Source organism: Bufo gargarizans, chromosome 5 (assembly GCF_014858855.1).
Source record: "Bufo gargarizans isolate SCDJY-AF-19 chromosome 5, ASM1485885v1, whole genome shotgun sequence".
NCBI lineage: Eukaryota > Metazoa > Chordata > Amphibia > Anura > Bufonidae > Bufo > Bufo gargarizans.
The window spans coordinates 279,129,335-279,156,673 of NC_058084.1; the positions used below are offsets into that span (position 1 = coordinate 279,129,335).

The window sequence follows — 27,339 nt, forward strand, 5'->3', positions numbered from 1 at the left end:
TCCGTGATGGTAACACCAAATACACACGGATGCCACAGGTTACATGCTTGACGGCCGTCAGAAGGTTCACCCAGTGGGCAGTAAAAGTTATGTACCTTCCCTACCTGTCTTTACTAGATCACGTGTCTGTGGTCAGATGTATCTTGGCACCGACACTGTGTGCCAGAGATATATTCACTTGCTGCTGAACGTGGCCATATAGTTCTGGGATGCACTTCTGGGATAAATATTTCCTTCCGGGGACTTTCCTTGGTGGCGTACCAATGGCCACAAATGTTCTAAAGGCCTCTGAGTCCACCAGTTTATATGGCAGTAGTTGGCGGGCTAGCAGTTCCGACAAGCCAGCGGTCAACCGTTGGGCAAGAGGGTTATCCGGCGTCATCAACTCTTTACGCTCGAACATTTGGCCCACTGAAGCCTGCCTTCTGCCATATGAACACGACGACGGCACGGTGGAAGGTGGAGTGGAGGACAAATGGGAGGAGAGAGGAGAAGAAGAAGAGACAGGACATGCAGCACCGGGAGTGTGGCTTTGTGGGTTCTGACGGCGTTGCTCCCACTGATGGCAGGCCTGGAGCATTCTTAAGGCAGTCATCCCTAGGTGAGTGTTGGGCTTACCGCGACTTATGAGTTTACAGCACAGGCTGCAGATGGCAACACTATTGTCAGCAGCTGACACGTTAAAAAAAGCCCACACTGCGGAGCCATGTGCCGTTGTCCTGGGAGAGAAAGATGTGACCGTGCATGGTGGATAGCTCGCTCCAGATACATTTGCAGTCTCCTTTTTGCCTCCGGTGCACTGCGAGTTCTGCCTGCTTCTCCGCCTTCTCCTCCCTATCTGCTGATCCATCTCTCCCTCTGAACTCCCCTCCTCTTCCTCTCTTGTGGGCACCAACCTGATGTCCATCGACACGTCATCATCGTTACCTTCACCACCACTGACATTATAGATCTCGAGTATGCAGCAGCAGCGAGGACCACGCTCCTTGGGCAAATCTGGGTACTGTCGTCAGACCGCTGGGTTGCGGCTGTTGCTACCTACTTTTCCTCATCCAATGCCCAGAATGGCTAAGCATTGGTAAGGTCTGGGAATGGATGGGAAAATAATTCCTCGGACTTGAGTGGAGGGGCTTTGGTGGTGGTGTCTTTGGGGGTGCACACAGCAGAGAGTGAGGAGGGTACAGATACAGAGGATGAGGAGGGTACAGAAGTGGAAGGCTGAGTGAGCCACTCAACGAACTCTGGTAGGTCCTTTGACGTAATCGCACGCACCTTCTCCAACTTCTCACTTAGGCTCCGACCTGGTGCACCTGCCCGACTCCTACCAACCCTGCGGAATTGCCTGCCTCTTCCTCTGCCTATCATTTTCAAAATGACCCTGTGCCAAAGTCCCTAGAGAAGAGCAGTATTTGTGGAAGCAAGTATATCAATCCCCTTAATCAGTATTTTGTGGAATCAGGTATATAAAACCCCTTAATCAGTATTTTGTGGAAGCAGGTGTATCGCAGGCCTCAATCAATATTTGGTGGAAGCAGGTGTATCGCAGGCCTCAATCAATTTTTGGTGGAAGCAGGTATATCGCACCCCTCAATAAGTATTTTGTGGAAGAGGGGATATAGAAGCCCGTAATCAATATTTGGTGGAAGCAGGTATATCGCACCCCTCAATATGCATTTTGTGGAAGCAGGTATATCAAACCCCTTAATCAGTATTTTGTGGAAGCAGGTATATAGAACCCCTTAATCAGTATTTGGTGGAAGCAGGTATATCGCACCTCTTAATCAGTAATTTGTGGACGCATGTATATAAAAACCCCTTTATCAGTATTTTGTTTAAGCAGGTATATCACAATCTCAATCTGTATTTTGTGGAAGCAGGTATATAGAACCCCTTATTTAATATTTGTTGGAGCAGGTATATCAAACCCCTTAATCAGTATTTTGTGGAAGCAGGTATATAGAACCCCTTAATCAGTATTTGGTGGAAGCAGGTATATCGCACCTCTTAATCAGTAATTTGTGGACGCATGTATATAAAAACCCCTTTATCAGTATTTTGTTTAAGCAGGTATATCGCAATCTCAATCTGTATTTTGTGGAAGCAGGTATATAGAACCCCTTATTTAATATTTGTTGGAGCAGGTATATCAAACCCCTTAATCAGTATTTTGTGGAAGCAGGTATATCGCAGGCTTCAATCAATTTTTGGTGGAAGCAGGTATATTGCACCCCTCAAAAAGTATTTTGTGGAAGAGGGGATATAGACGCCCATAATCAATATTTGGTGGAAGCAGGTATATCACACCCCTCAATCTGTATTTTGTGGAAGCAGGTATGTCAAACACCTTAATCGGTATTTTGCGGAAGCAGGTATATCGCAGGCCTCAATCAATATTTGGTGGAAGCAGGTATTTTAAACGCCTTAATCAGTATTTTGTGGAAGCAGGTATATAGAACCCCTTAATCAGTATTTGGTGGAAGCAGGTATATCGCACCCCTTAATCAGTAATTTGTGGATGCATGTATATAAAAAACCCTTTATCAGTATTTTGTTTAAGCAGGTATATCGCACCCCTCAATCTGTATTTTGTGGAAGCAGGTATATAGAACCCCTTATTTATTATTTGTTGAAGCAGGTATATCAAACCCCTTAATCAGTATTTTGTGGAAGCAGGTATATTGCACCCCTCAATCCGTTTTTTGGGGCAACAGGTATATCACACCCATTGCAAATAGGTGTTAAAATAGCGCTTGTCCCTCTATATACCTGCGGTATCGCAGCAGAACCGCACACAACAGCTGCACAATACAAATGCACTATAATAAACTTTCTATGTTAGAAAGTATATTATAGGTATGTCACAACCCCTCAATCAGTTTTTGGGGGGGCAACAGGTATATCACACCAGTTGCAATTAGTTATTTAAATAGCGTTTGTCCCTCTATATAGCTGCGGTATCACAGCAGAACCGCACACAACTGCTGCATAATACAAATGCACTATAATATACTTTCTATGTTAGAAAGTATATTCTAAGTATATGACACCCCTCAGTATATCACACCTATCGATAGCACACCTATACCAGTCCTTAAAAGGACTTTTGTGGCCCTATTCGCTAGCGTTTGGTGTCCCTAACAGTCTGTCCCTGCTCCATACGGCAACCTCTCACGCAAGTGATAAAAACTGAAGGTTTACAAACAATATCTTCTAGCAATTATCAGTGAAAAAACGCATTGCACCCGCACTTGCTTCCTGATGCAATGCGTTTTTCACTGAAGCCCCATTCACTTCTATGGGGCCAGGGCTACGTGAAAAACACAGTTCATGCAACGCAGAACTGATGCGTGAAAAAAAATGCTCATGTACACAGACCCATTGAAATGAATGGGTCAGGATTCAGTGCGGGTGCTATGCGTTCATGTCACGCATTGCGGAAAACTCGCTTGTGTGAAAGGGGTCTAATAGACGCGGTTCGACGGATTGTTGTGCCCTGTCATAGAGGCCGGGTATGTGATACGGCCGGTACCTGCCACCTACATTTGCATTTAGGGATAAATTATATTCATTGTTGGTGCAGTGCATCCCCCACCAATATTATAATTAGGGATGAGCGAATCAACTTCGGATGAAACATCCGAAGTCTATTTGCATAATACTTTGTTTCAATGCTGTACGGAGTAACAGCGCTCGCTCCGTACAGTATTGAAACAAAGTATTATGCGAATCGACTTCAGACGTTTCATCCGAAGTCGATTCGATCATCCATAATTATAATCATTGGTGGCGCAGTGCACCACCCCCAGTATTATTGTCATTGGTGGAGCACTGTGCCCCCCCCCCCCCCCCCAGTATTCTAATCATTCAATAGATCTCTCTTAGGGTGAATAGGACAAGGGTTCTAGCCCCCTAAGGTGGCTAAAGTAAAAAATAAAATAAAAAAAACCTCTCAATATAAAAAGTTTAAATCACCCAATTTTACATATAAAAATATAAACACAAAAAAGTAAATATATTACGTTTTGCCACATACAAAAAAGGCCAAACTATTAAAATATTAAAAATATTAAAAATAACAGAATTTTTTTTTCAAAAACACATGATTTGCCATTTTTTTGTTACCTTGTCCCCCCCAAAAAATAGGATAGGACTGCTCTATTATAGGCCAGACATTCCATAAAATGTAGAATGTACGCAGCTGTTTTTTTGTTTTTATTTATTTTTCGTATGGTATTAAATGGTATCGAGTATCGCAATACTTTTTTTATGGTATCGATATTGAATCAAAATTTTGGTATCATAAGAACCCTACTCTGATCTCATTTCCTCTGTTGATCTAAAAAAAAAATAAAGCAATGCAACTCTGTAAAAATATAAATGCAATACACATTGTCACAAGCATTTTTTCAAGCGGGGCAAAAAAACTAAATAAAACATTCATGTATATGATGGAGTAAAAAGGTCAATGTATAAGCCAAAACCTTACATCTGTGTTGCAGCAATTTGAATTAAATACTACACTACCAGAAAAGACTTTCTTAAAGTGCCAGTTATCTAAACACTACCACTATGTAATATGGCATTATAACAGTGTCTTTTTATTTATTTATCTCAGGAGATGGTCAGAACACCCAGCGTCAAGGCCACAATATGGGAGGTGAGCATACTTCTCAGTATCTTTCGTTGGCTACCATCAGTAGTGGACTGGGAACTTAAAGTGACCCTGGAAAAAAAAAAAGAAATTAGCCCCATGTTGTAGATGGGTCCAAATTGAAAGTCAACATAATTACTCAGGGCCAGCAATAATGTAGTGCAGCACATAATACCACCCAAACAGAACCAAATACCACAGTCCAGCATAAAATACTGCCACTCCAGCTGCAGTATTCCTGCATACGGTGATACACTTGAATGCAAGAGGGCAGTTTCCGCCGCGGGCCATGTACCTGATGTGCCTAGCATTAAGTAATGCAGAGAATATCAGATCATATTTCAAATATTCTTGAGTTTTGCAGAAAAATCAATTGTGTGCTGCTCGAGAGTAGTCTTGGAGACTAGAGTGAGAGATTCAGATTATAGAGGATGTTAGTTGTAAATCTTTGGTAGTACATGGGTAGGGTGGTTGACAAATGATGTAGGAGATGTAAGGAGTAAGCACAGAGGAGATATTTTTGGGAGAGAGTGAAAATTTTAAATTTACATTTTATACTGTATGGGCAACCAGTGCAGTTACTAGCAGAGGGTGGAGGCACATGTATAGTAGTTGAACAGATAGATGCGGGGTTCAGGATATATTGGAGAGAAGAGAGTCTAATGAAAGGAAGACCAATTAGTAATGAAATACAGTAATCAAGACGATAATGGATCAAGGAAGCAATAGCAGTTAGCAGTTTCTAAAGTAAGAAAACGACTAGAGGTATTTCTGAAGTGCAGGTGACATGAACGGGGGTGAAGGGAAGATCTGAGTCAAACAGTATATAAAGACAGTGAGTATGCTGCCTAGAAATCATGGTAGTACTACACACTGAGATGGAAATATTAGGTTTAGGTAGGTTAGTAGCAGGGCCAGATTAAGGGTTCCAGGAGGTTAGAGCATTCTATTCATGGGGGTCCTGAACTAACACGAGGCCCTCTTCCACCACATACTGGGGGACATTAAATAAGACTTTTACACTGCCTCTGAGTGTACCAGGAGAAATTTTCAGTGCTTAAGAGAAGGTCTAAATTTTCAGAAGTTGGCTTAAGAGAGACTCTGCCCTGTTATGTGTATATCCCACCACTTTTATAGCGTACCATGCCCAGTTACATGAAGTGTAATGCCCTTTCACAGCATGTATGTTCAGTTAAGGCCTCTTGCCCATGAAAGTAAGGGCTCAGTGCCCGTGCTGTGACCGCCAATTGCGGTCCGCAATGCACGGGCACTGACCGTAGGCAAGCCGCATACGGATCGCAGAACCATCCACTTGAATGGGGTCCGTGATCCGTCCGTTCTGCAAAAAGATTGAACAAGTTCTATCTTTTTGAAGCACGGAAAGGCACACCACAGAATCACTCTGTAGTGCTTCCGTTCCGTACTTCCATTCCGCACCGTATCTCCGGATTTGCGGACCCATTCAAGTGAATGGGTCTGCATCCGTGATGCGGAATTGCACACGGCTGGTGACCCGTGTATTGCAGAACCACCATATGCGGTCCGCAGCACGGGCACGGAGCCCTTGCGTTCGTGTGAAAGAGGCCTAATGCAGCATCACAACACTATATTAGCTCTCATGGAGGGCCCCTTTCTGGGAGAAATCAGCCCTTGATGCACTGTACAGGATATTTTCCAACTTCTCTGGAAGGTCTCCTCTTTTTTCAGCATCCTCTCAGACTTCCCAGGAGGATTGGAAAGTATGTACAATAGATATAATAACAGCTCCATAGATACCTGCTCACAAACACACACTACATAAATTTCACTCATCCATTATTTACTTATAGACCTGCCAAGCTCTATAACGCAAATACAGACCCAGAACCAAGCTCATACAATAAATACAGACCCAGAACCAAGCTCATACAATAAATACAGACCCAGAACCAAGCTCATACAATAAATACAGACCCAGAACCAAGCTCATACAATAAATACAGACCCAGAACCAAGCTCGTACAATAAATACAGACCCAGAACCAAGCTTGTACAATAAATACAGACCCAGAACCAAGCTCGTACAATAAATACGGACCCAGAACCAAGCTCGTACAATAAATACAGACCCAGAACCAAGCTCGTACAATAAATACAGACCCATAACCAAGCTCGTACAATAAATACAGACCCAGAACCAAGCTTGTACAATAAATACAGACCCAGAACCAAGCTCGTACAATAAATAAAGACCCAGAACCAAGCTCGTACAATAAATACAGACCCAGAACCAAGCTCGTACAATAAATACGGACCCATAACCAAGATTGTACAATAAATACGGACCCAGAACCAAGCTCGTACAATAAATACAGACCCAGAACTAAGCTCGTACAATAAATACAGACCCAGAACCAAGCTCTTACAATAAATACAGACCCAGAACCAAGCTCGTACAATAAATACAGACCCAGAACCACGTTAATAACACAAATACATAAGGCAACAGAACCACACTTATAAAACACAAAGTACAATAGAGAGCTCATTCACAAAATCAGGTTAACCCAGTGTTAAATATATTTGTATCATGTGAAACTATACCTCCCACTATGACCTTAACAATGGTAAATATCTGCTGATAGTTGTCTCACAAACCACAATGCACCACCCATCATCCGACCATACTATAGTATGACATAGTACTAATCAGTCTCAGTAGAATAAACATTTACATTTAGTGACTCACAGGTAGTTTCCTCTGATTTCAGTAATTTTCTTTCTTTTCTTCTTAATTTGGTCTAGGCCATCATGGTGACTTTTCCAGCCACAATGTATTTCTGCAGCATTTGCGACACATACATATCTTTCCAGCACCCTCCCTACCTTTTTCAAACCTACACAAACTCCCTATCCTGCTGCTACCTCAATTTGTTGTTACTTCCCCAATTGTCCCTACCATTTGTACCCACTTCGTTGCACAGTGCCTGTAAATACTATTCTTCAAAAATATTTTAATTTGTGGGCTGCTGTTATTACTTTTTGGGGCTGAAAGTACAGTAGATATTATTATTAATACCTACTTTCGGTTCCTAAACAGTAACAGCTGCCTCTGTGCCCCCACACAATGAAATGGCCCATCTACTTTATTTGCTGCCTAATATAGTATGTAATAGTGCCCCTCATATGTTAAAGTGCCCCTCATCATTAATAGTGCCCCCTCACCTTTTATAGTCCACCTCTCTACTTTTATAGTGCTCTTCTCAACTTAACACTACTTTTACAGTATCCTTTCTCCTTTAATATTCCCATTGCCTGTCTCCATTTACATTGGCCCATTCTCATAAAATAATAAACCTTTAATCACCTTACCCCAATCCCCTGAAGAGTGACATTGCCCTGTAAAATCATCGGTAACCGCAGGTGGGTGTCCGTCTGTGATTTCCATCAGTGATAGCCAAAACCATAGTGTTAGTGATAGCGCTAGCCAAAACATGGAGTGGAGGCTACTCAGAGATAAGGTATAATGTAAAGATTTCCTCCTGTTCTATGCTTTTGTCCCGCACCTGGTTTTGGCTCACAATCGCTGATGGAAACCACTGACCAAACACTGACTGTGTGAATGGTCTTATGACGCATTTAAACAAGTAAAATATTTATTAGACTATAATTGTATAGTGCAAATGTATGTAGCAGCTGAACAATTTAGGCTTGGAAAATCATTTATGCGAACAAATAAGTTATTGTTTTTGTCATAATTTAATTGTTTTAATGTAAATGTACATTATTCTTTTGACCATGTGAACAATGTAAAAAACAGTCATGTTTTATGTAGATTATTGCTATCTAAATATGGTGATAATCCATGCTGGATAGATGATAAAAAATAATTACTAATAATACTGTACCTTGTGAATTAGCAAAAAAAATACAGTTATAGTTGAAAACCTCCCACAAAGAGGTAAACACCATTAGGAGTATAAATCCAGTCTCTAATACTGGAACTTGTCAGGCGATACTAGAGCTAGTCTGGGTCATTTATCAAGGAACTTGCGACTATTTTCGTCGTAAAAAAAAAAAGCTGCAAGTTCCTTTTTTGACCGTCCGTGCAACAATATTTAGTTGCATGGCCAGTTTTACGCTGAGTTCGACAGTTTGGCCAGATGGAGTTGGAGTGGGGGCCTGTCAGAAGCCATGCTGGGCAGGGACTGCAGACCTGGCAAATTTATTAACATTTACACCTGGGACCAGGCACGTCTCATCATAAATTAGCCTAATCTTATGGCAGCATGGGGAGAAATCTAAGACCTGCGTAAAAAGCTGGTCTTCGAAAATGACCCCCAGTATCCCAAGGGGAGAGTTAACCCTTGTCTCAGCTGATAGTCTGAGTAAAAGTCATAAAACAAAGTATTATAACAGCTATAATTAACACAAATATGTCTTATAGCATACAGGAGGTCATTTATCAAGGGACTAATGACTATTTTAGTCGTAAAAATAATTGAAAGTCCCCTTTTTGACCAGGCATGTGACGATATTAAGTAGCACAGCCAGTTTCGCAGTTTTGAAAAGTTTTCATTTAACACTTGGATAGGACAGGGGCAGAGCAGGGTCGTGCCAGGGCCACAGAGGGGCCAGGAGTCTGGCCCCGGCAAACTTATCAGAACGTCTAGCCACATTGACACTGTCTTACCCAAGATGGATTATCTTTGGTGACTTCAACGTCTGGGCTGATGACACTCTTTCACAAGATGCAATTGAACTAATAAACCTCATGGGCGGACTAGGCTTCACACAAGTAGTAAAATCTGCTACTCACAGAGGAGGACACACCATAGACTTACTGTTCCACCTAGGATTGGTCATTAGCAACATAACGGTTACTCCTGTTGTATGGTCAGACCACCACATAATACAGTTTGCCATTGAACATCACCCTATCAAGCAGCACCCTAAGGAAGAAAATCAGATACCGTCCCCTGAATAAATTAACACCGGAAAGGATAACTGCCAACCTGGATTTTACAAATCTGCTTCACAGTCCAATGGACCCCAACACCCTAGTAACCCAGTACAACAACATGGTTTATGAAACATACAACAATATTGCCCCATGGCGCATCAAATCAGCAACCAAAAAACAGAAAGCGAATTGGTTTGATGAAATCATTAGGGATCTAAAAAAGAAAGGGTGCAGACTAGAAAGACAGTGGCGTAAATCGGGGTCTGAGGAGCTAAAATCTAGCCTAGTCCTTCACCTCAAACAATATCAAGAAGCAATAACCAAGGAAAAAATCTGACTTCATCTCGCACAAAATATCTATGTCGAAACACTCTGCAATCCTTCATGCCAAAAAACCCCAGCCACATTCTCCAGGGAAAGATGTGAAGAATTCTCTGCCTTCTTCACGAACAAAGTGTCTACCATCCGGGCCAGCATTATACCAGCAACATCAATTGACCCTTGGTCGTCGCATGTGCCTATTGCCGTACGACCATGGCAAGTCTTTGACACTCTGAGCAAAGAAGATTTTGGTGTTCTCATCCAAAGTATCCGCCCTACTACCTGTGACCTGCGTCCTGGCCCAAGTGGTCCCTTAATGCATTGCCCAGAACTGATCAGAACAGCACTACACAAAATAACCCAGTGCTCCTTGCAAAGGGGACTATTCCCAGAGGAACTAAAGAAAGTAATCATAAAACCCCTCTTGAAGAAACCATCACTGGATCCTGATTCTGTGGCCAACTACAGACCTGTGGCAAACTTACCATTCCTATCAAAAGTTATAGAGAAGGCAGTCGCCAAATAGCTAGAAGCCAGGCTTACAGATAACAACATATTTGAAACCTTTCAGTCAGGATTCAGGAAAAGGCACAGCACTGAAACGGCATTAGTCAGAGTAATGAATGATATACTTACAGCAAGAGACAAATGTAACGGTCAGCAGAGGAAGAGACCGTAGAGCAGGACTCAAGTACAGTGCAGCAGACAAGGAGGCTGAAGTAGAAACCGGCTTTATTAAAAGAGAACTCTAACTGCCGGAGAAGCAGATTTACAATATGAACAGCTTGAGAATTCACAACAAAGATAATGGAAATTTGCATAAAGAACACAAATGAATCACAAACACAAGTACAGACAATAGCAGGCTACTCTCTTCTAGGTAGTCCTATCTGTCCCCGCTACCCGGGGTGCACCTCTATGGTGCACTAAACTAAATCCTATTCCACTATGTCCTAGCTCCGGTTAGCATCAGTGCACTCACAGTTCGGTGTCCGGCACATGCAGGCAGGTACAGTCTGGGTCCCGATCTGGTTGCTTGCTTGCTTGCTTCAGCGTGGCTCAGCTCTGGCCTCTCTTTGTGGTCTCTGTAACTCTGGTTAGAGATAATCAGCAGCTCTGGATGTGTAATCAGGCAGGGCCTGGAATTCACTCACAGTTCCTCTGGTAAGTGCCTCACACTACAGCAGTCTCTCTTCTGCACCAGGAAACATCAGCTCAGTCAGGGAGCAAACACACTCTAATGTCCAGATACTGTGTCACAGCAGGCAGGGAGAAATCACTCTAATCTTCCCTGTGGATCTCCCTCTCAGTGCACAGGGTCCTTCTTCCTGTGTCCTCAGACACCTGCACCCCAGGCTCTCTGCTCAGCCCGGGAAAAACACTTAACTCCTTGCCCTCTGGAAACAACTCCTCACACTGTCCTACTCAGCCACAGTGGCCTCTGGTGGCTGGAGGGAAACATGACAGTCTGCTATATATATATGTGTTGGAAATGTTGCTGGATGATCAGGGCTGCCTCTTACATGCCTCCCCACTTAAAGGTGGCCGTCCTCGGCCTTGCTATATAGTCCATAGAAATAATGGTTAATGTAACTTTTTATACAGCAGTACAACATTGTCCACAATACATACAGGTGGACCAAATGAACTCATCAGCAGCGTACCTGTTTGGTGGAACCCCTGCAGTAAGCCTACTGGATCTCCGGAGGTCCTGGCTATCTGTTACGACCTGACTCTCTCCACTAGGAACTGCCAGTCTGGATTCATCCACCACAATAGGAGGTTCGGGTGTGTCCGAGGGCCCCTCTCTATTACGGGCCGGCAATGGTTCTGTGACAGTGCCTTCATCACCTGTAACCTGGGAGGCTCCTTCAGTGTTGGGAGCAGTCCACCAGTCTTCACCATAATCTCCATCAGAGATAACAAGTTCTGAGTATGGGGCAGGAGGAGGTGTCCTCTGAACAGGTGCGGGATCTTTGGACCGGCATGGCCGTAACATATTCCTATGTAGAGTCCGTGAAGCAAATTCCTCATTCTCAACCTGCACTTCGTAGACCGGACCATTAGGGTACACTCTCTTGATCACTTTATACGGCTGTACTTCCCAACGCTCACTCAACTTGCCTCTGGGACGTTTCTCTCGTACCAGTACCCGATCCCCAGGCTGCAATGGAACCTCCTGAACTGGAGGACGGTCTGTATGAGCTCTCTCCTGTAACCGCTGACCTGCCAACCGGCGAATGGTCTGGAGACGCCGACGGTGTTCTTTCACCCATGAGGTGGTTGATCGCTCTATTAGGTCTTCTGGCTGTTCTAGGTTTAATTCCACGATCTCTCGACCAGCCCTACCGAACAGTAACATGTATGGGGTGTAACCGGTGGTGGTGTGGACACGATTATTGTAAGCCCAGACTAATTCTGGCAGGTAGTCAGGCCAGTGTGCCCTCTTGTCTTCCTCTAGTGTCCTCAGCATTTGCAGCAATGTGCGGTTAAAGCGCTCACAGGCTCCGTTTCCTTGGGGATGATAAGGAGTTGTCCTGGATTTTTCAATGCCGTACAGTCGATGTAGCTCTTCCATCACTTTTCCTTGAAAGCACGCCCCTTGATCTGAATGGATCCGCTTTGGACACCCATAGACCCGAATGAAGTCTTGACAAATGGCTCGTGCAGCGGACTCGGCCGTCTGGTCCCGAGTTGGGGTGACTACTGCAAACTTGGAGAAGTGGTCGATCATGACCAGGCAATACTGTGGACCTCTTGACGATTGTCCCACAAGAAGATAGTCTATCATCAACACTTCCAGCGGTTCTGTGGTCTGGATGGACTGTAGGGGTGCTCTCTGTTCTGTACTCTTCGTGAGTTCACACACTCGACACTGTCGGCAAACTTCTTCAACTGTGGCCTCCAGTCGCGGACAATACACATAACGCTGCAGCCACTGGTATGTCTTGACTGGCCCGAAGTGAGCTCCAAACTCATGAGCCTCTTTGGCTATCTCCCGTGCCATTCTTCTGGGTATCACTACCTGCCACCTCGCCTCTAGGTCGGCAGGCTGTTGCCACTTGCGGAACAAAACAGCTCCATGCACTTCCAGTCTGTCCCATTGATGTAGAACGGACTTCATCTCGGCATCCAGATCAGTCCTTTCTTCTTTGTTGGGTTTCCTGCACTGGGTTACCCAGCTTTTCATTTGCTGCAGTCCAATGTCTTCATCTTGCAATCTGCCCCATTCTTCATTAGTTCTCCCCAATGCTTTGGGTAGCTTACGGGCCTCCCCACTTGTCTGGGCCGCGACTGTTGGGGGAGCGAACTTGCGGAAGTCAGGAGTTTCATCTTCTTCCTTTTGTTCATCCATATCCCCTACTGGAGTTTCAAAAGTAACCCTCGAGAGACCATCAGCATTAGTGTTCTCTGTAGCGGAGCGGTAGCGAATTGAGAAGTCATACTTTGCGAGGCGAGCCGCCCAGCGTTGCTCCAGGGCTCCCAACTTGGCAGTACCCAGATGGGCCAGGGGATTGTTATCCGTCCGTACGAAGATCTTAGCTCCTGTCAGATATCCTGCAAATTTCTCCGTCATAGCCCACACCAGGGCAAGGAGTTCCAGCCGGAAGGAACTGTAGTTATGGGGGTTTCGCTCCGTATCTCGCAAGGATCTACTGGCATAAGCGATCACTCTCTCATGTCCATCTTGTACCTGCGACAGGACTGCCCCAAGTCCGTAGAGGCTGCCATCAGTAGCTAAGATGAATGGTTTATCAAAATCGGCATAAGCCAAGATGGGGGCCGATGTCAGGGCTTCTTTCAGGGCCTGGAAGGCCTCTTCCTGTTTCTGTCCCCAGGGGATACTTTGGCCCTTGGGTTGCCCAGCCGTTCCTCTCAACAACTCATTCAGAGGGCCCGCTATTTTTGCGTAGTCTTTGATGAACCGCCGGTAGTACCCAGTCAGTCCCAGGAAGGCCTTCAACTCACGCAGTGTTCTCGGCACTATCCATTGTCGTATTGCAGCCACTTTGTCTTGGGACGGTAGCACTCCGTCTTGGGACACCCTATGGCCCAGGTACTCGATCTCCCTCTTGAAGAGATGACACTTCTTTGGCTTTAACTTCAGGCCATGGGATCGCAGTCGCTCGAGTACCTGCCCTAGCCGATTCAAGTGTTCTTGAAAAGTAGCAGAGTATACGATGATATCGTCTAGGTATATCAGAGTGGCTTCAAAATTCAGGTCTCCCAGGCATCTCTCCATCAGCCGCTGGAAGGTTCCAGGGGCATTAGTCAGTCCGAATGGCATCCTGTTGAATTCAAATAACCCCATGGGGAGTATGAATGCTGTCTTTGCCTTGTCCTGCTCAGCCACTGGTACTTGCCAGTACCCACTTGCTAGATCCAGGGTGGAGAAGTATTTGGCTCGTCCTAGAGCCGTCAGAGACTCCTCGATGCGTGGCAGAGGATATGAGTCTCGCGCAGTGCAAGCATTCAACCGCCGGTAATCCACACAAAATCGAATAGTGCCGTCCTTCTTCTTGACAAGCACCACTGGGGCTGCCCAAGGGCTCTGGCTTCCCCGCACCACTCCGGAATCTATCATCTGTTTCAATAGCGTCTTCACTTCCTGGTACAACTTGGGCGGAATCTGTCGATATCTCTCCCGAATTGGTGGAGTGTCCCCCGTCGGTATATCATGTGTGATAGCATTCGTGCAGCCAAAGTCATCGGCGTGGCGGGCAAACGCAGCCTGATTCTCCCACAGCATGGTTTCAACTGCTCGCTGTTGGTCTAAACTGAGAGCCTTAACATCTATCTCCATTTGATCCAAGATGGTTCCCCCATTCCATTCTGGGGTCGGCGCCTCTTCTGCACTGGCAGTAACTGCCAGGGTCCAACCAGCATCCCCTACCGGAGCTAGAGTCACTTCTCTCTGACTCAGGATTTCTCCCTGATGTAGGTACACACGAGCCAGTTCCACCCCTGGCGTCAAGGGAACTTCTAGATATCCCACATTCACAGCTCTTATGTGTACTCGTCCATTCTGGACCACTCCCAGTGTCCGGGCCACCAGGACGTCCTGACCCAGCTCTCCTAGGCCTGTTGGTTCAACGAACACCTCCATGCCTTCAAGATTACGGAAAGTTCCCACGGGTAACGTCAGCACGGTCTCCCGACCAGGGGGAAGGGTGAAGGTAGCCTTTCCTGGCGCTCGGATCGTTCCCACCGCCTGGTGTGCTGGTACACTTTTCTGTGTTCCACAAAAACGGATTAGCCGTTGAAATGCTTTCTGGGTAGGTTTGTGCGGGGTGGCTTGTTTCCAGTAACCCGGCCCCCGTTTGGTGAACATGATCTGATCCAATTCTCGCAGGATATTCATGCCCATTATCACCGGCACATCTTCTTTGAACGTTTCGGGGACCAACAAGATACCTTTCCGCCCCACTTCCTGTCCACATAGCCGTACATTCATCCACACGACCCCTGTGACAGGAATCTGTTGTTGGTTAGCCGCTGTAACCCGGACCAGTGTCTCTCGTTCTGGCTTGGCCAGCGCTTGAAAGTAACGGTAGAAGAATGACTCGGGCATAGTTGTCACTTGAGACCCAGTATCCACTAAGCAGTCGACAGGAACACCTTCGAACTCAGCTCGTATAGTGGGGCACCCTGCGACCAGGTGTTCGGAGCTTTGCTGGGTAACTTGGCTCTCCACCTCCCCTGCAGTACGCCCCACTACTGCAGGGGTCGGTAGTTTAACGGCGGCTCTTGGCGTCCAGCTGGATTATTCCGACACTCTCTGGCGAAATGTCCTAGATCTCCACACCGCCAACACTGTGCCCCTTGACGGCCCACATTTTGCCTGCGAGTGGGAGGTGCCCTCAGAGCTTGGCTGGATGGCCCCACTGAAGGGTAATGAGGGGCTTGATGGTATGGTAAACTAGCATAAGGGCATTCGGGTGTAGGAACCCACGGAGTCGCCTGATAGGTTTGTTGTCGGGCTGGATAGGCAGCCTCAGTAGTATGGCGCGACTCTATCCGTTTCTCCAGGTGTGTCAACTTTTCGTGCATGGCACTCAGGGAGCTCTGCAAGTCTTGTACCACTCTGACCAGGGCTTCCTCATTTCTTGTAACCCCGGGGGGTGTAACGGTCTGGGTCCGTATTACTCCAGAAGCATAGCCGTCTTCTTTGTTTCGCGTCACGGCCTCTGCCAAAATTTGTCGAAAGGTTAGGGTAGGGTCTACTCTGACTCGTTCCCGCAGAGCCTGTTTCAGGGGATTGCTGTAGAGCCCCAGAATAAATTGTTCCCGCAGTATCCGGTCTATGGGTCCCATGCCAGTAACCCCATCTGCCTCTTTTTTTTGTACCTCGGCCAACACTTCCTGTAGGGCTGTAGCGTACTGAGAGACACCTTCGTCTTCCCGTTGAATCCGGTAAAAAAACTTCGCCCGGAGGTGCCCTGCACTGGCTGTTTCCCCATATATTTCTTCCAGGAATCTCACCATCTCTTGCAATGTATTGCGCGTGGCTTCTGGTTGTAGGAGAACATTTCTTCGGGCCTCACCCTCGAGAGCGGCCAAAGCAATTTCTACTTGTAGTTCTGGGCTGACATTGTAAATCCTAACTAGCACTCTGTAACCTTGTCACCCAGTCTGACAATGTCATGTTCTGGCCATCAAATTTGGGTAGCAAGTTGAACAACGTGCCAATAGGAAGGGCCCTTGCAAGGGTTCCACCATTGCCTGAGGTACTCACATTAACATCATGCACATTGCCTTCAGCCGCCTCCATCTCTGTGACTGTACCCTGCTCGCAGCGCCACTTGTAACGGTCAGCAGAGGAAGAGACCGTAGAGCAGGACTCAAGTACAGTGCAGCAGACAAGGAGGCTGAAGTAGAAACCGGCTTTATTAAAAGAGAACTCTAACTGCCGGAGAAGCAGATTTACAATATGAACAGCTTGAGAATTCACAACAAAGATAATGGAAATTTGCATAAAGAACACAAATGAATCACAAACACAAGTACAGACAATAGCAGGCTACTCTCTTCTAGGTAGTCCTATCTGTCCCCGCTACCCGGGGTGCACCTCTATGGTGCACTAAACTAAATCCTATTCCACTATGTCCTAGCTCCGGTTAGCATCAGTGCACTCACAGTTCGGTGTCCGGCACATGCAGGCAGGTACAGTCTGGGTCCCGATCTGGTTGCTTGCTTGCTTGCTTCAGCGTGGCTCAGCTCTGGCCTCTCTTTGTGGTCTCTGTAACTCTGGTTAGAGATAATCAGCAGCTCTGGATGTGTAATCAGGCAGGGCCTGGAATTCACTCACAGTTCCTCTGGTAAGTGCCTCACACTACAGCAGTCTCTCTTCTGCACCAGGAAACATCAGCTCAGTCAGGGAGCAAACACACTCTAATGTCCAGATACTGTGTCACAGCAGGCAGGGAGAAATCACTCTAATCTTCCCTGTGGATCTCCCTCTCAGTGCACAGGGTCCTTCTTCCTGTGTCCTCAGACACCTGCACCCCAGGCTCTCTGCTCAGCCCGGGAAAAACACTTAACTCCTTGCCCTCTGGAAACAACTCCTCACACTGTCCTACTCAGCCACAGTGGCCTCTGGTGGCTGGAGGGAAACATGACAGTCTGCTATATATATATGTGTTGGAAATGTTGCTGGATGATCAGGGCTGCCTCTTACACAAAGGTGAGTGCTCAATTCTGATTCTTCTTAACTTGTCTGCAGCTTTCGATTCTGTGGATCATGAAATATTAATCCAGCGATTGAAGAATTACTGTGGCCTATGGGGTACTGTTCTCAGCTAGTTTCAATCCTTTCTATCTGGCAGGTCACAGCAGATGTGCCTGGGCACCCTCTACTTCAATCCTGTGCCACTTACTTATGGAGTCCCACAGGGTCGGTGTTATCACCGTTACTCTTTGCAGTCTACATGCTCCGAGTGGGCAAAATTGTCCAGAACTATGGCCTAGGTTACCATTGTTATGCAGAAAACACACAACTGTATCTGTCCTTCAAGCCTGGCACTCAAGACCCATCAGCATCCTTCAATGCCTGTCTAGTGGAATTGCAAAATTGGATGAACACCAGCTGGCTGAGGCTAAACATCAGAAGACCTGCCTTCACTAATTCATGTATTTGTATCCTCCCCCCTGGACTACTGCAATGCCCTATTCATCGGATCCCCGGATAAAGTTCTGCGCCCATTACAACTAGTACAGAATGCAGCAGCCAGACTCCTAGCCAATGCCCCACGTGGGCTCACACATCTCCCCAGTACTGCAAACTCTTCACTGGTTGCCAGTATAATGGAGAATCCATTTTAGGATCTGCCTGATGACATTCAAGGCACTAAACCACAGGGGACCCAAGTACATAGTGGATCTATTAGAATTTTATGCCCCTACACGGCTCCTCCACTCTGCCAATAAGATGAATTTGGTTATTCACAGGATCCACTTAAAAAATTTTGGTGCACGGGCATTTTCCTATGCAGCCCCTACTCACTCCCACAATCAGTGCAAGAGGCCCCTTCTGTGGACAGCTTTCAGATAGGGCTAAAAACCCACCTCTTTTCCTGAGCCTTTGAGACTGCAGAATGCAGGGTCACATCGCTTTGAGTCCCCAGGGAGAAAAGCGCTATAAAAATATAATTATTATTATTACTTAGGGCTCTTTCCCACTTGTGTTGTCCGGATCCGTCGTGTACTCCATTTGCCGGAATTACACGGCGGATCCGGAAAAACGCAAGTGAACTGAAAGCATTTGAAGAAGAATCCGTCTTCAAAATGCGTTCAGTGTTACTATGGCAGCCAGGACGCTATTAAATTCCTGGTTGCCATAGTAGTAGTGGGGAGCGGGGAGCGGGGAGCAGTATACTTACCGTCTGTGCGGCTCCCGGGCGCTCCAGAATGACGTCAGAGCGCCCCATGCGCATGGATGACGTGCCATGCGATCACGTCATCCATGCGCGTGGGGTAAGTATACTGCTCCCCCGTTCCCCACTACACTTTACCATGGCAAACAGGACTTTAGCGTCCTGGCAGCCATGGTAACCATTCAGAAAAAGCTAAATGTCGGATCCGGCAATGCGCCGAAACAACGTTTAGCTTAGGGCCGGATCCGGATTAATGCCTTTCAATGGGCATTCATTTCGGATCCGGCCTTGTGGCAAGTCTTAAGGATTTTTGCCCGGAGCAAAAAGCGCAGCATGCTGCAGTATTTTCTCCGGACAAAAAACGTTCCGGTCCGGAACTGAAGACATCCTGATGCATCCTGAAAGAATTTCTCTCCATTCAGAATGCATTAGGATAAAACTGATCAGGATTCTTCCGGCATAGAGCCCCGACGACGGAACTCTATGCCGGAAGAAATGAACGCAAGTGTGAAAGAGCCCTAACATGTATGCCTGGAAAAAATATTTCCGCTAGGTGCATGGCTTCCTTAGATTAGCCAAATTTATGATGAATTTATGACAAATTTAGTTTCTTTTACACTGGCAATGCTGCTGAAACATATGCCAATTAAGGCCTCCTGCACACGACCATTGTTTGGGTATGCATCCAAGCAGCATTTATTGCAGGCTTGGATGTGGACCCATTTACTTCAATTGGGCCGCAAAAGATGTGGACAGCACTTTGTGTGCCGTCTGCATCCAATACTCCGTTCCATGGGACCACAAAAATAATAGAACATGTCCTATTCTTGTCCGTTTTGGGAACATGAATAGGCATTTCTATTATGTGCGTCCCGTTCCGCAAATTGCGGTACACACATGGCCGCCATCAGTGTTTTGCAGATCCGCAATTTGCAGACTGCAAAACACAGCGCTGTTGTGTGCATGTAGCCTTATGACAGGGTGTGTGTCTCTTAATAAATCAGGCACATCTTTGGTAGTCCATGCACCTGACAGAAAATCTACTCCAGCCTTTGGCTATGCTCTGTTTATTTAAAATCAGTGGAGGTCATTTATCATGCACGTGTGTTTTTTTAGTGTCATAGTAGGGAGCAGTGAACCCTCAACTCGGCCATCCCACTGTCCCCACCTACTTGCACAATCTGCCCTAAGCAGTGTCCCACAACTGGACAACCAAAAATCTGAAATCAGAGTCAGGACCATGCCAAAGTCAGGTTAAAACCAGAAGTAGAGTGGACAGGGTAAACCAGAGGTAGACAAATAAGATACAATACCAGGCCAGGGTCAAAACCAAGAAGAAGTGTCAGGGTCCAAATAATCAAGCTATAGTCAAGGTCAGGGTCCAAATCAGAGGTCAAGAATCCAGTATAGAACAAACAGTAGAGGGATAGTGAGGTTACTCAGAAGAACAATATCAATCACAGGCAACCTGTGGTCAGCAGATTACCTGTTTAAATATACTGCACTTCCTGGTCACATGGCAAGCCCAATGTCACATGACCTGTTACGTCAACGCATCGGATTTGCTGGTAAAACCTCTGATTGGCATAGGCACCCTGGCAACTGGACACTGGAGGCACTGCCTGCAGAGGAGCACACCCTCCGGCCCCGTAACAGGCATGGTGTTTAGAGTGCAATTAGACCTGCGTAGTGGATTAGCCTGTCACTATTTAGCATAGTATTTTAAAAGTCGCACAGTAGGTGATGAATAAGGCCTCATTCACACGTCAGTGTTTTGGTCAGTTATTTCCATCAGTGATTGTGAGCCAAAACATTTGGGTCTTGAGCCCTGGATGTTTTGTCCATTGTGGAATCACTCATCTGCATAGTCATCTGTATCGCCGCCCTCAGGCGTCTCCCTGTCTCGTTCCTCTAATAGGCTGCAGGCACTAAGCCTGCAGCCTATCAGAGGCTGGTGCAGGCGTCGCAATGACGTCATCGCTCCGCCTCAGCCTTACAGCGTGGGACACAGGATGGAAGAGGCCTGCATCGCATCACTGCAACCTCATGGAGGTAAGTATATGTGTTTTTTTTATTTTATTTTTTGTATATGGTATAATACAGGAGAGGGCCACTGTGGGGGACTTTTTACTTGCACATTATTGGGGTGGTATCTATATGGGGGCACATCTTACTGGCACATGATTGGGGGGTATCTATGGGGGGCACTTCTTACTGGCACATGATTGGGGGGCATCTATGGGGGGCACTTCTTACTGGCACATTATTTGGGGCTCTATGGTGGCAATTCTTCTTGCACATTATTGGGGGCACTATGGGGACATCTACTGAGGCCACAAAGAAGGGGTATTTATATGGGAGGCTCTGTATTGGGGCATTTTATACTGGGACACATTATGGTGGGGAAGGGGGAGAGGAACAGTGATGGCCAGTTTGCAGTGTTCCCCAGCGAACACATGTAGGCTGCCATCTTGACTCACAAGTCCGGCGATGCACAGGTAAGCCGGTCTGAAACAAATGCGGTCATCGGGAGCAGGCAGTTCCGAGAACAGCCGCCGGGGGCCTTCATCAGGCTGTTATCGGAACTGCCTGCTCCCGGTGACCGCATTTGTTTCAGACCGGCTCGCGGCACAGGCACAGGTAAGGGCTTACCTGTGCATCGCCGAACTTGTGAGTCAAGATGGCAGCCCGCATGTGTTCGCTGGTGAACACTGCGAACTTGCCATCACTGGAGAGTAATACTATGGGGTTATCTACGGGGGCACTAAGAGGGGTATTTTATACTTGCAAATTATGGGGGACACTGAGGGCATCTATTGGGGCACTATATACAGGGATTTTATACTCAACTGGGGGCATTAAAAGGGGATATTTTTGGGACTGTCACATTATAAGGAGAATTATTACTACTGGGGGGCATTATGGTGGGCTTTATTACTACTGGGGGTCTATGGGGGAACATAATTACTAGTATGGGAGCACTATGGGAGCATTATCACTTCTGGGGCACTACAGGAGGGACTATAGGAGGATATTATACCTATTGGGGGCACCACAGGAGGGGCTTATTACTACTAGGGCACTACAGGAGGGCATTGTACCTTCTGGGGCACTAGAGGAGGGCATTATACCTATATGGGGCACCAAAGAAAAGCCTTATTACTACTGAGGCACTACAGGAAGATATTATTTATATTGGGGGCACCACAAGAGGGCTTTATTACTGCTGGGGCACTACAGGAGGGTATTATAGCTATTGGCAGCACCACAGGAGGGCATTAAACTACTGGGGAACTACAGGGGAGCACTATAAATACAGGGGCACTATAGGGGGCATTAGACAGTAACCACTCGGGGTCTTATAGGGGACTTTATAACTACTGGATACACTATAATGGTGGATAAGTAATACAGGGGGCCTTATTAATATTATAGAGAGCCTTATTACTGCTGTGTGCACTATGGTGGCCATTATTATTGGGCACTCTTGGGGAGTAGTATCATTATTGGGGGCATTGTAAGGGTCAGTATTACTAATAAGGGCACTCTGGGAGGGAATTATTGCTATAAGTAGAACTTTTATATTACTATAGGTGGGCTTATCTGTACGGCAGTATAATTTCTGTGGTATAGGTTTTGGCTCACAATCACTGATGGAAATCACTGACCAAAACACTGACATGTGAATGAGGCACTAGGCGAGGCATCTGTTTATTCATCAGGGTGCAGGTGGATAGTGTGCAATTAGACTACTCGATGGCCGGCTCACGAATTGGGACAAAAGTGCAGCAAAAAGTTGCATAGTAAATAAAGTCACAGCCTTAAGCCTCATTCACACAAGTCATTGTTTTGGTCAGTGATTTCCATCAGTGACTGTGAGCTAAAACCAGGATTGGATCCTCCACTGACATAAGGTATAATGGAAAGACCTGCACCGCACTGAAGTGACAGGGGACCGATGGCGGCCATGGCAACCGCAGGCCTCACAAAGGCCTCTTGGTCTGCCATGTACTAAAGCCTGTGAACCCCCCCCAGTCTTCCCGGAGAAAATTAGCCGCAGCACAAGACGAAAATAAAAAAAATACGGCTTTCAGAAAATGGAGACACAAATTTTTATTTTTTCAAAAATGATTTTTATTGTGTAAAAATAAAATAAACAAAATAAAAAATAGTCATATTAGGTATTCCTGCATTCATAAAACCAGCTCTATAAAAATATCACATAATCTACCCCCTCAGGTGAACGCCCTAAGAAAATAAAATAAAAACTGTGCCAAAACAGCCATCTTTTGGTCACCTTGCTCGAAAAAAGTGTAATATTGAACGATCAAAAATCATATGTACCCCAAAATAGTACAATAAAGACTTCAACTCTTCCCGCAAAAAACAAGCTGCTACACAAGACAATCGGCAGAAAATAAAAAAAAATGCCAATTCTGAAAATAGAGACAAAAAAACATTTTTTGTTACCTTGTCTCACAAAAAGTATAATATTGAGCAATCAAAAATCATATGTACTTCAAAATATTACCAATAAAACTGTCACCTTATCCCATAGTTTCTAAGATGGGGTCACTTTTTGGGAGTTTCTACTGTAGGGGTGCATCAGGGGGTCTTCAAGTGCGATATGGCAACTTAAAATTATCCCAGTAAAATCTGCACTCCAAAATCCATATGTTGCTCCTTCCCTTCTGCATCCGGTTGTGTGCCCATACAGCAGTTTATGACCACATATAGGATGTTTCTGTTGACTGCTTAGAAACAGTTTATCTAAGCACAACCACTGTGTAATGTGGTATAATAGCAATTTTTATCTTCAGGTAGTCAGAACAGCTATCAAGGCCAAAATATGGGAGGAAGGGGTGTGCAAGGTTTGTATGCTGCTCAGTATCCTTCATTGTCTGCCAGCTCCTTGGCTCCTAAGTTCATAATGATACTAGAGCTATTCTTGTATATGTGTTAAAAGCTTCTGTACAATCTCTACTATGACTAGAAACACATTGCTGTAAATAGGTAATTAAGACTCATTGGAGGTCATTTACGATGGGCACTACACCAAAAACCCAGTGACTTTTTTAGCGCCTGTGCGACAATATTTTTGGGAATGGTGAGCGAATGACAGGTGCGTGGTGGGGGCTGGGGCATTGGGCCTGACACATTTATCATCTTTCATAGGCCTAAAAGCAGAGTGAAATTACTCCAGTCAGGGGCTGGAGTAGTTTTTACTGTAGGCACACAGACTGCTGTCAGTTCGCCCAATTCATTATAGGCCTGTACCTCATTATAAATTAGATACTTCCTCCACTAACAAACACTGGTCTTTGTAATTGACCCCCACTGACTGAATAGCACTTGATGGTGTGAGTGCTAACTGTAACGCCTGGCCCCCTGCTCCCAAAATGTGTTGTTTTTCTTCATTCCACCTCTCAAAAAAATACTATAAAAGGCAATAAAAATGTGCTGCCAAATTGCACCAAATGAAAAGTATAATTTTCCGGCAAAAAAGACAAGCAGTCATACAGTTTAATCAACAGAAAAATAGTTTTTATTATGCAAAAATATAAAATCCTAAAAAACTATATAAATTTGGTACTGGCATAATTCATAAACTTGTCATTGATACCACAGAGTAAACCCCATTAAAGAAACCCAAAAAACAACGGCTAAATCAGGTTTTTTTTCACAGTCACCCCAAAAAAAAAAAAAAAATGTATACCCAAAAAATCACTATGGGGTTCATTTATTTAGATGCCGGTCTTAATAACCCCTTGTGCTGGCCTCTATATAACTTCAGTGCATCCACCGCCGGTGTAAATATAATCCAGCTTCCTTGCTGGCTTAAGTTTAGACCATATTCTCACGGCACACCTCCTTTTTTATATCTGGCGTGAGCAAGGAAAAGAAGCAGATTGCGGCACAAATAACATTTGCACCGCAATCTGAAACAGATTTACGCCAGAAAGCCGGCTTACCGTATTTTTCGCCGTATAAGACGCACCGGCCTATAAGACGCACCTAGGTTTTTGAGGAGGAAAATAAGAAAAAAAAAATTTTGAACCAAAAGGTGCGCTTTTGGTGGGTTTTGAACTAATTGTGGTCTGTGGGTGACGCACTGTTATGGAGGATCTGTGGATGACACACTGTTATGGGGGATCTGTGGGTGACGCACTGTTATGGGGGATCTGTGGGTGACGCACTGGTATGGGGGATCTGTGGGTGACGCACTGTTATGGGGGATCTGTGGGTGACGCACTGTTATGGGGGATCTGTGGGTGACACTTATTGGGGATCCTCTCTGGATGGCACTGTTATGAGGATCTGTGTATGACAGTTATGGGGGGGGGATCTGTGGATGACACATATATAGCATCTTATGCTATGTGTCATCCACAGATCCCCTCCATAAGTGTGGGGGTCGCATCTGATTTTATAATGGGGGTGGGGGTCGCATCTGCATTTATAATGACAGCGGGGCCCGTGCAGTGACTGTATTCTACTACACGACCCCGCTTACTGTATAATCATATCCCTAATAGTTAATTGTTGTGTGCATGTAATCGCATAATGAGCGATAATGAGCGCTGTGTATCACCGTACTTACAATTAGAAGCGCTCGCCGTTCGGAGCAGAGAGGAGGGAGGAGGCAGGCCGGGAGGACGGGCGCTGGCAACGTGAGTCATACGTCATGCGCCCACGCCGCCTGCTTCATTCATAAAGTGGGCGGCGCGGGCACGTGACGTATGACTCACGTTGCCAGCGCCCGTCCTCCTGGCCTGCCTCCTCCCTCCTCTCTGCTCCGAACGGCGAGCGCTTCTAATTGTAAGTACGGTGATACACAGCGCTCATTATCGCTCATTATTGCGATTACATGCATACAACAATTAACTATTAGGGATATGATTATACAGTAAGCGGGGCCCGTGTAGTAGAATACAGTCACTGCACCACTGTCATTATAAATGCAGATGCCGCCCCCCAGCCCCTCCTCCCTCACAGCTGATACACCCGCCGCACGGCATCGCAGCGGGTGTATCATTGAAAACTGGGCAAAATCAGCTACATTCGCCGTATAAGACGCACTGCTATTTTCCCCCCACTTTTGGGGGGAAAAAAGTGCGCCTTATACGGCGAAAAAATACGGTATATCTGATAGTAAATAACCCCCTATGTCTTTGAATACCAAACTAGGCTGTGTCCTTAAATGGGTTAAATATAACTGTATTTTCCATCCACACCCTTTATGCCCAAATTATTTTATGTATACTGTATATGGGCACTATTAAAACAGGATTCTGTTTACATTGTTACTATACCTTATATAGACAAGATGATGAGTACAATTCAGTGGCAAAAAAAAGTATTTAAACACATTTCTTACTGTGTCTTTCTGGTAGAAATGAAAAATATTATTTTGTTTTTATCAGGATAACTACAGTATCTGTAACCCTAGGCCTAGATTTTGGCAAAAAAACTGATCACTGGCAAAAAAGCTGAAAATACCACTGCATGCAACCGTATATTGTCCAGCAGAATGACAGACACCATAACGGAAACCAAAAGGGCCCCATGACAGCCAAGGGGCGTCGTTGGTGTGCCTCATATGACAGTTGTTTTTTTTTTGGGGGGGGGGGGGGGGGGTGAGGGTTTCTACACAGAAAAAGAAAAACAGATAATGTACCAGACATGTAAATCTAGCACAAGACTGGCCTTAGGCTACATGACACCCTGTGTGAAAATTCATTTTGGCACCAGTGTGCCACAGATGTCAATCTAGCCTTACTCAACATTTTGTAATACAGGGAATTTGTTAGTCTGGCAATTGTTTTTTTAAGGGGTTATCCCCGGCACCCTCATCGTTTCTAATCCCCGCAGCTGTTAAAGCTGCTCTCAATCAGAGCTAAATGCATTTGCTCTACTGCTAAAAAAAATCTTAATCCTAGGATTTTAAATGCATGGAAGAACCAACACTGATACCAGGCAAAGGTCCAAGGCCGGCATCAGCACCCGGCATACCCAGGCAAGTGCCGGGGCCCACAGAACAGCTGCCAGAGGCCAGAAGCAATGAGCGCTTCTATCAGATGGAAGCGCTTATTTCTGGAGCACAGGGAGCTGATGTCCTGTCACTCACTGCTCCGTTCCCTGCACTCCTCCCCTCTTTCAGGCCGGAGGCGCACTGAATGGTGAAGCAGGAAGACTTCTCCCCGCTCCACCATTCGGCCTGCAGGCACGGATCGCGCTGCCGGCCTGTGTGGTTGGAGCCTGCATCCTGGTAATCTGCATAGGCTCCGCCCACGCAGTGCTGCAGAGCGATCTGTGTCTGCAGGGGAGAGAGGACTGTGAGCTTCAGGAACGGGACAAGGTGAGTAGTTACTGTGTTTGTTTTTAATACAAAGGGGTCACAGACGACTTTATTACTATGGAGGGGCACAGAGGACTTTATTACTATGAAGGGGGCACAGAGAACATTTCTACTATGGAGGGGGCACCGAGGGCATTACTACTCTGGAGGAGGACCCACCCCGGGTTCCAACCGTAGGCACGCCAGTGAAGCA

General features: G+C 45.8%; 1 protein-coding gene across 2 annotated transcripts in view; it reads left to right on the plus strand.

Moving 5' to 3' along the window:
- LOC122937792 (NFX1-type zinc finger-containing protein 1-like) overlaps positions 1 to 27,339 on the plus strand; it is a 226,278-nt gene that overhangs the window by 70,303 nt on the left and 128,636 nt on the right. Inside the window, exons 3-4 of one of the 2 annotated variants that reach the window (XM_044292832.1) lie at positions 4,616 to 4,657; positions 23,608 to 23,658. In XM_044292832.1, the coding sequence (XP_044148767.1) occupies positions 4,616 to 4,657; positions 23,608 to 23,658 (93 nt within the window). The remainder of the gene's footprint in view (positions 1 to 4,615; positions 4,658 to 23,607; positions 23,659 to 27,339) is intronic. The other variant, XM_044292833.1, reaches the window with a different exon arrangement.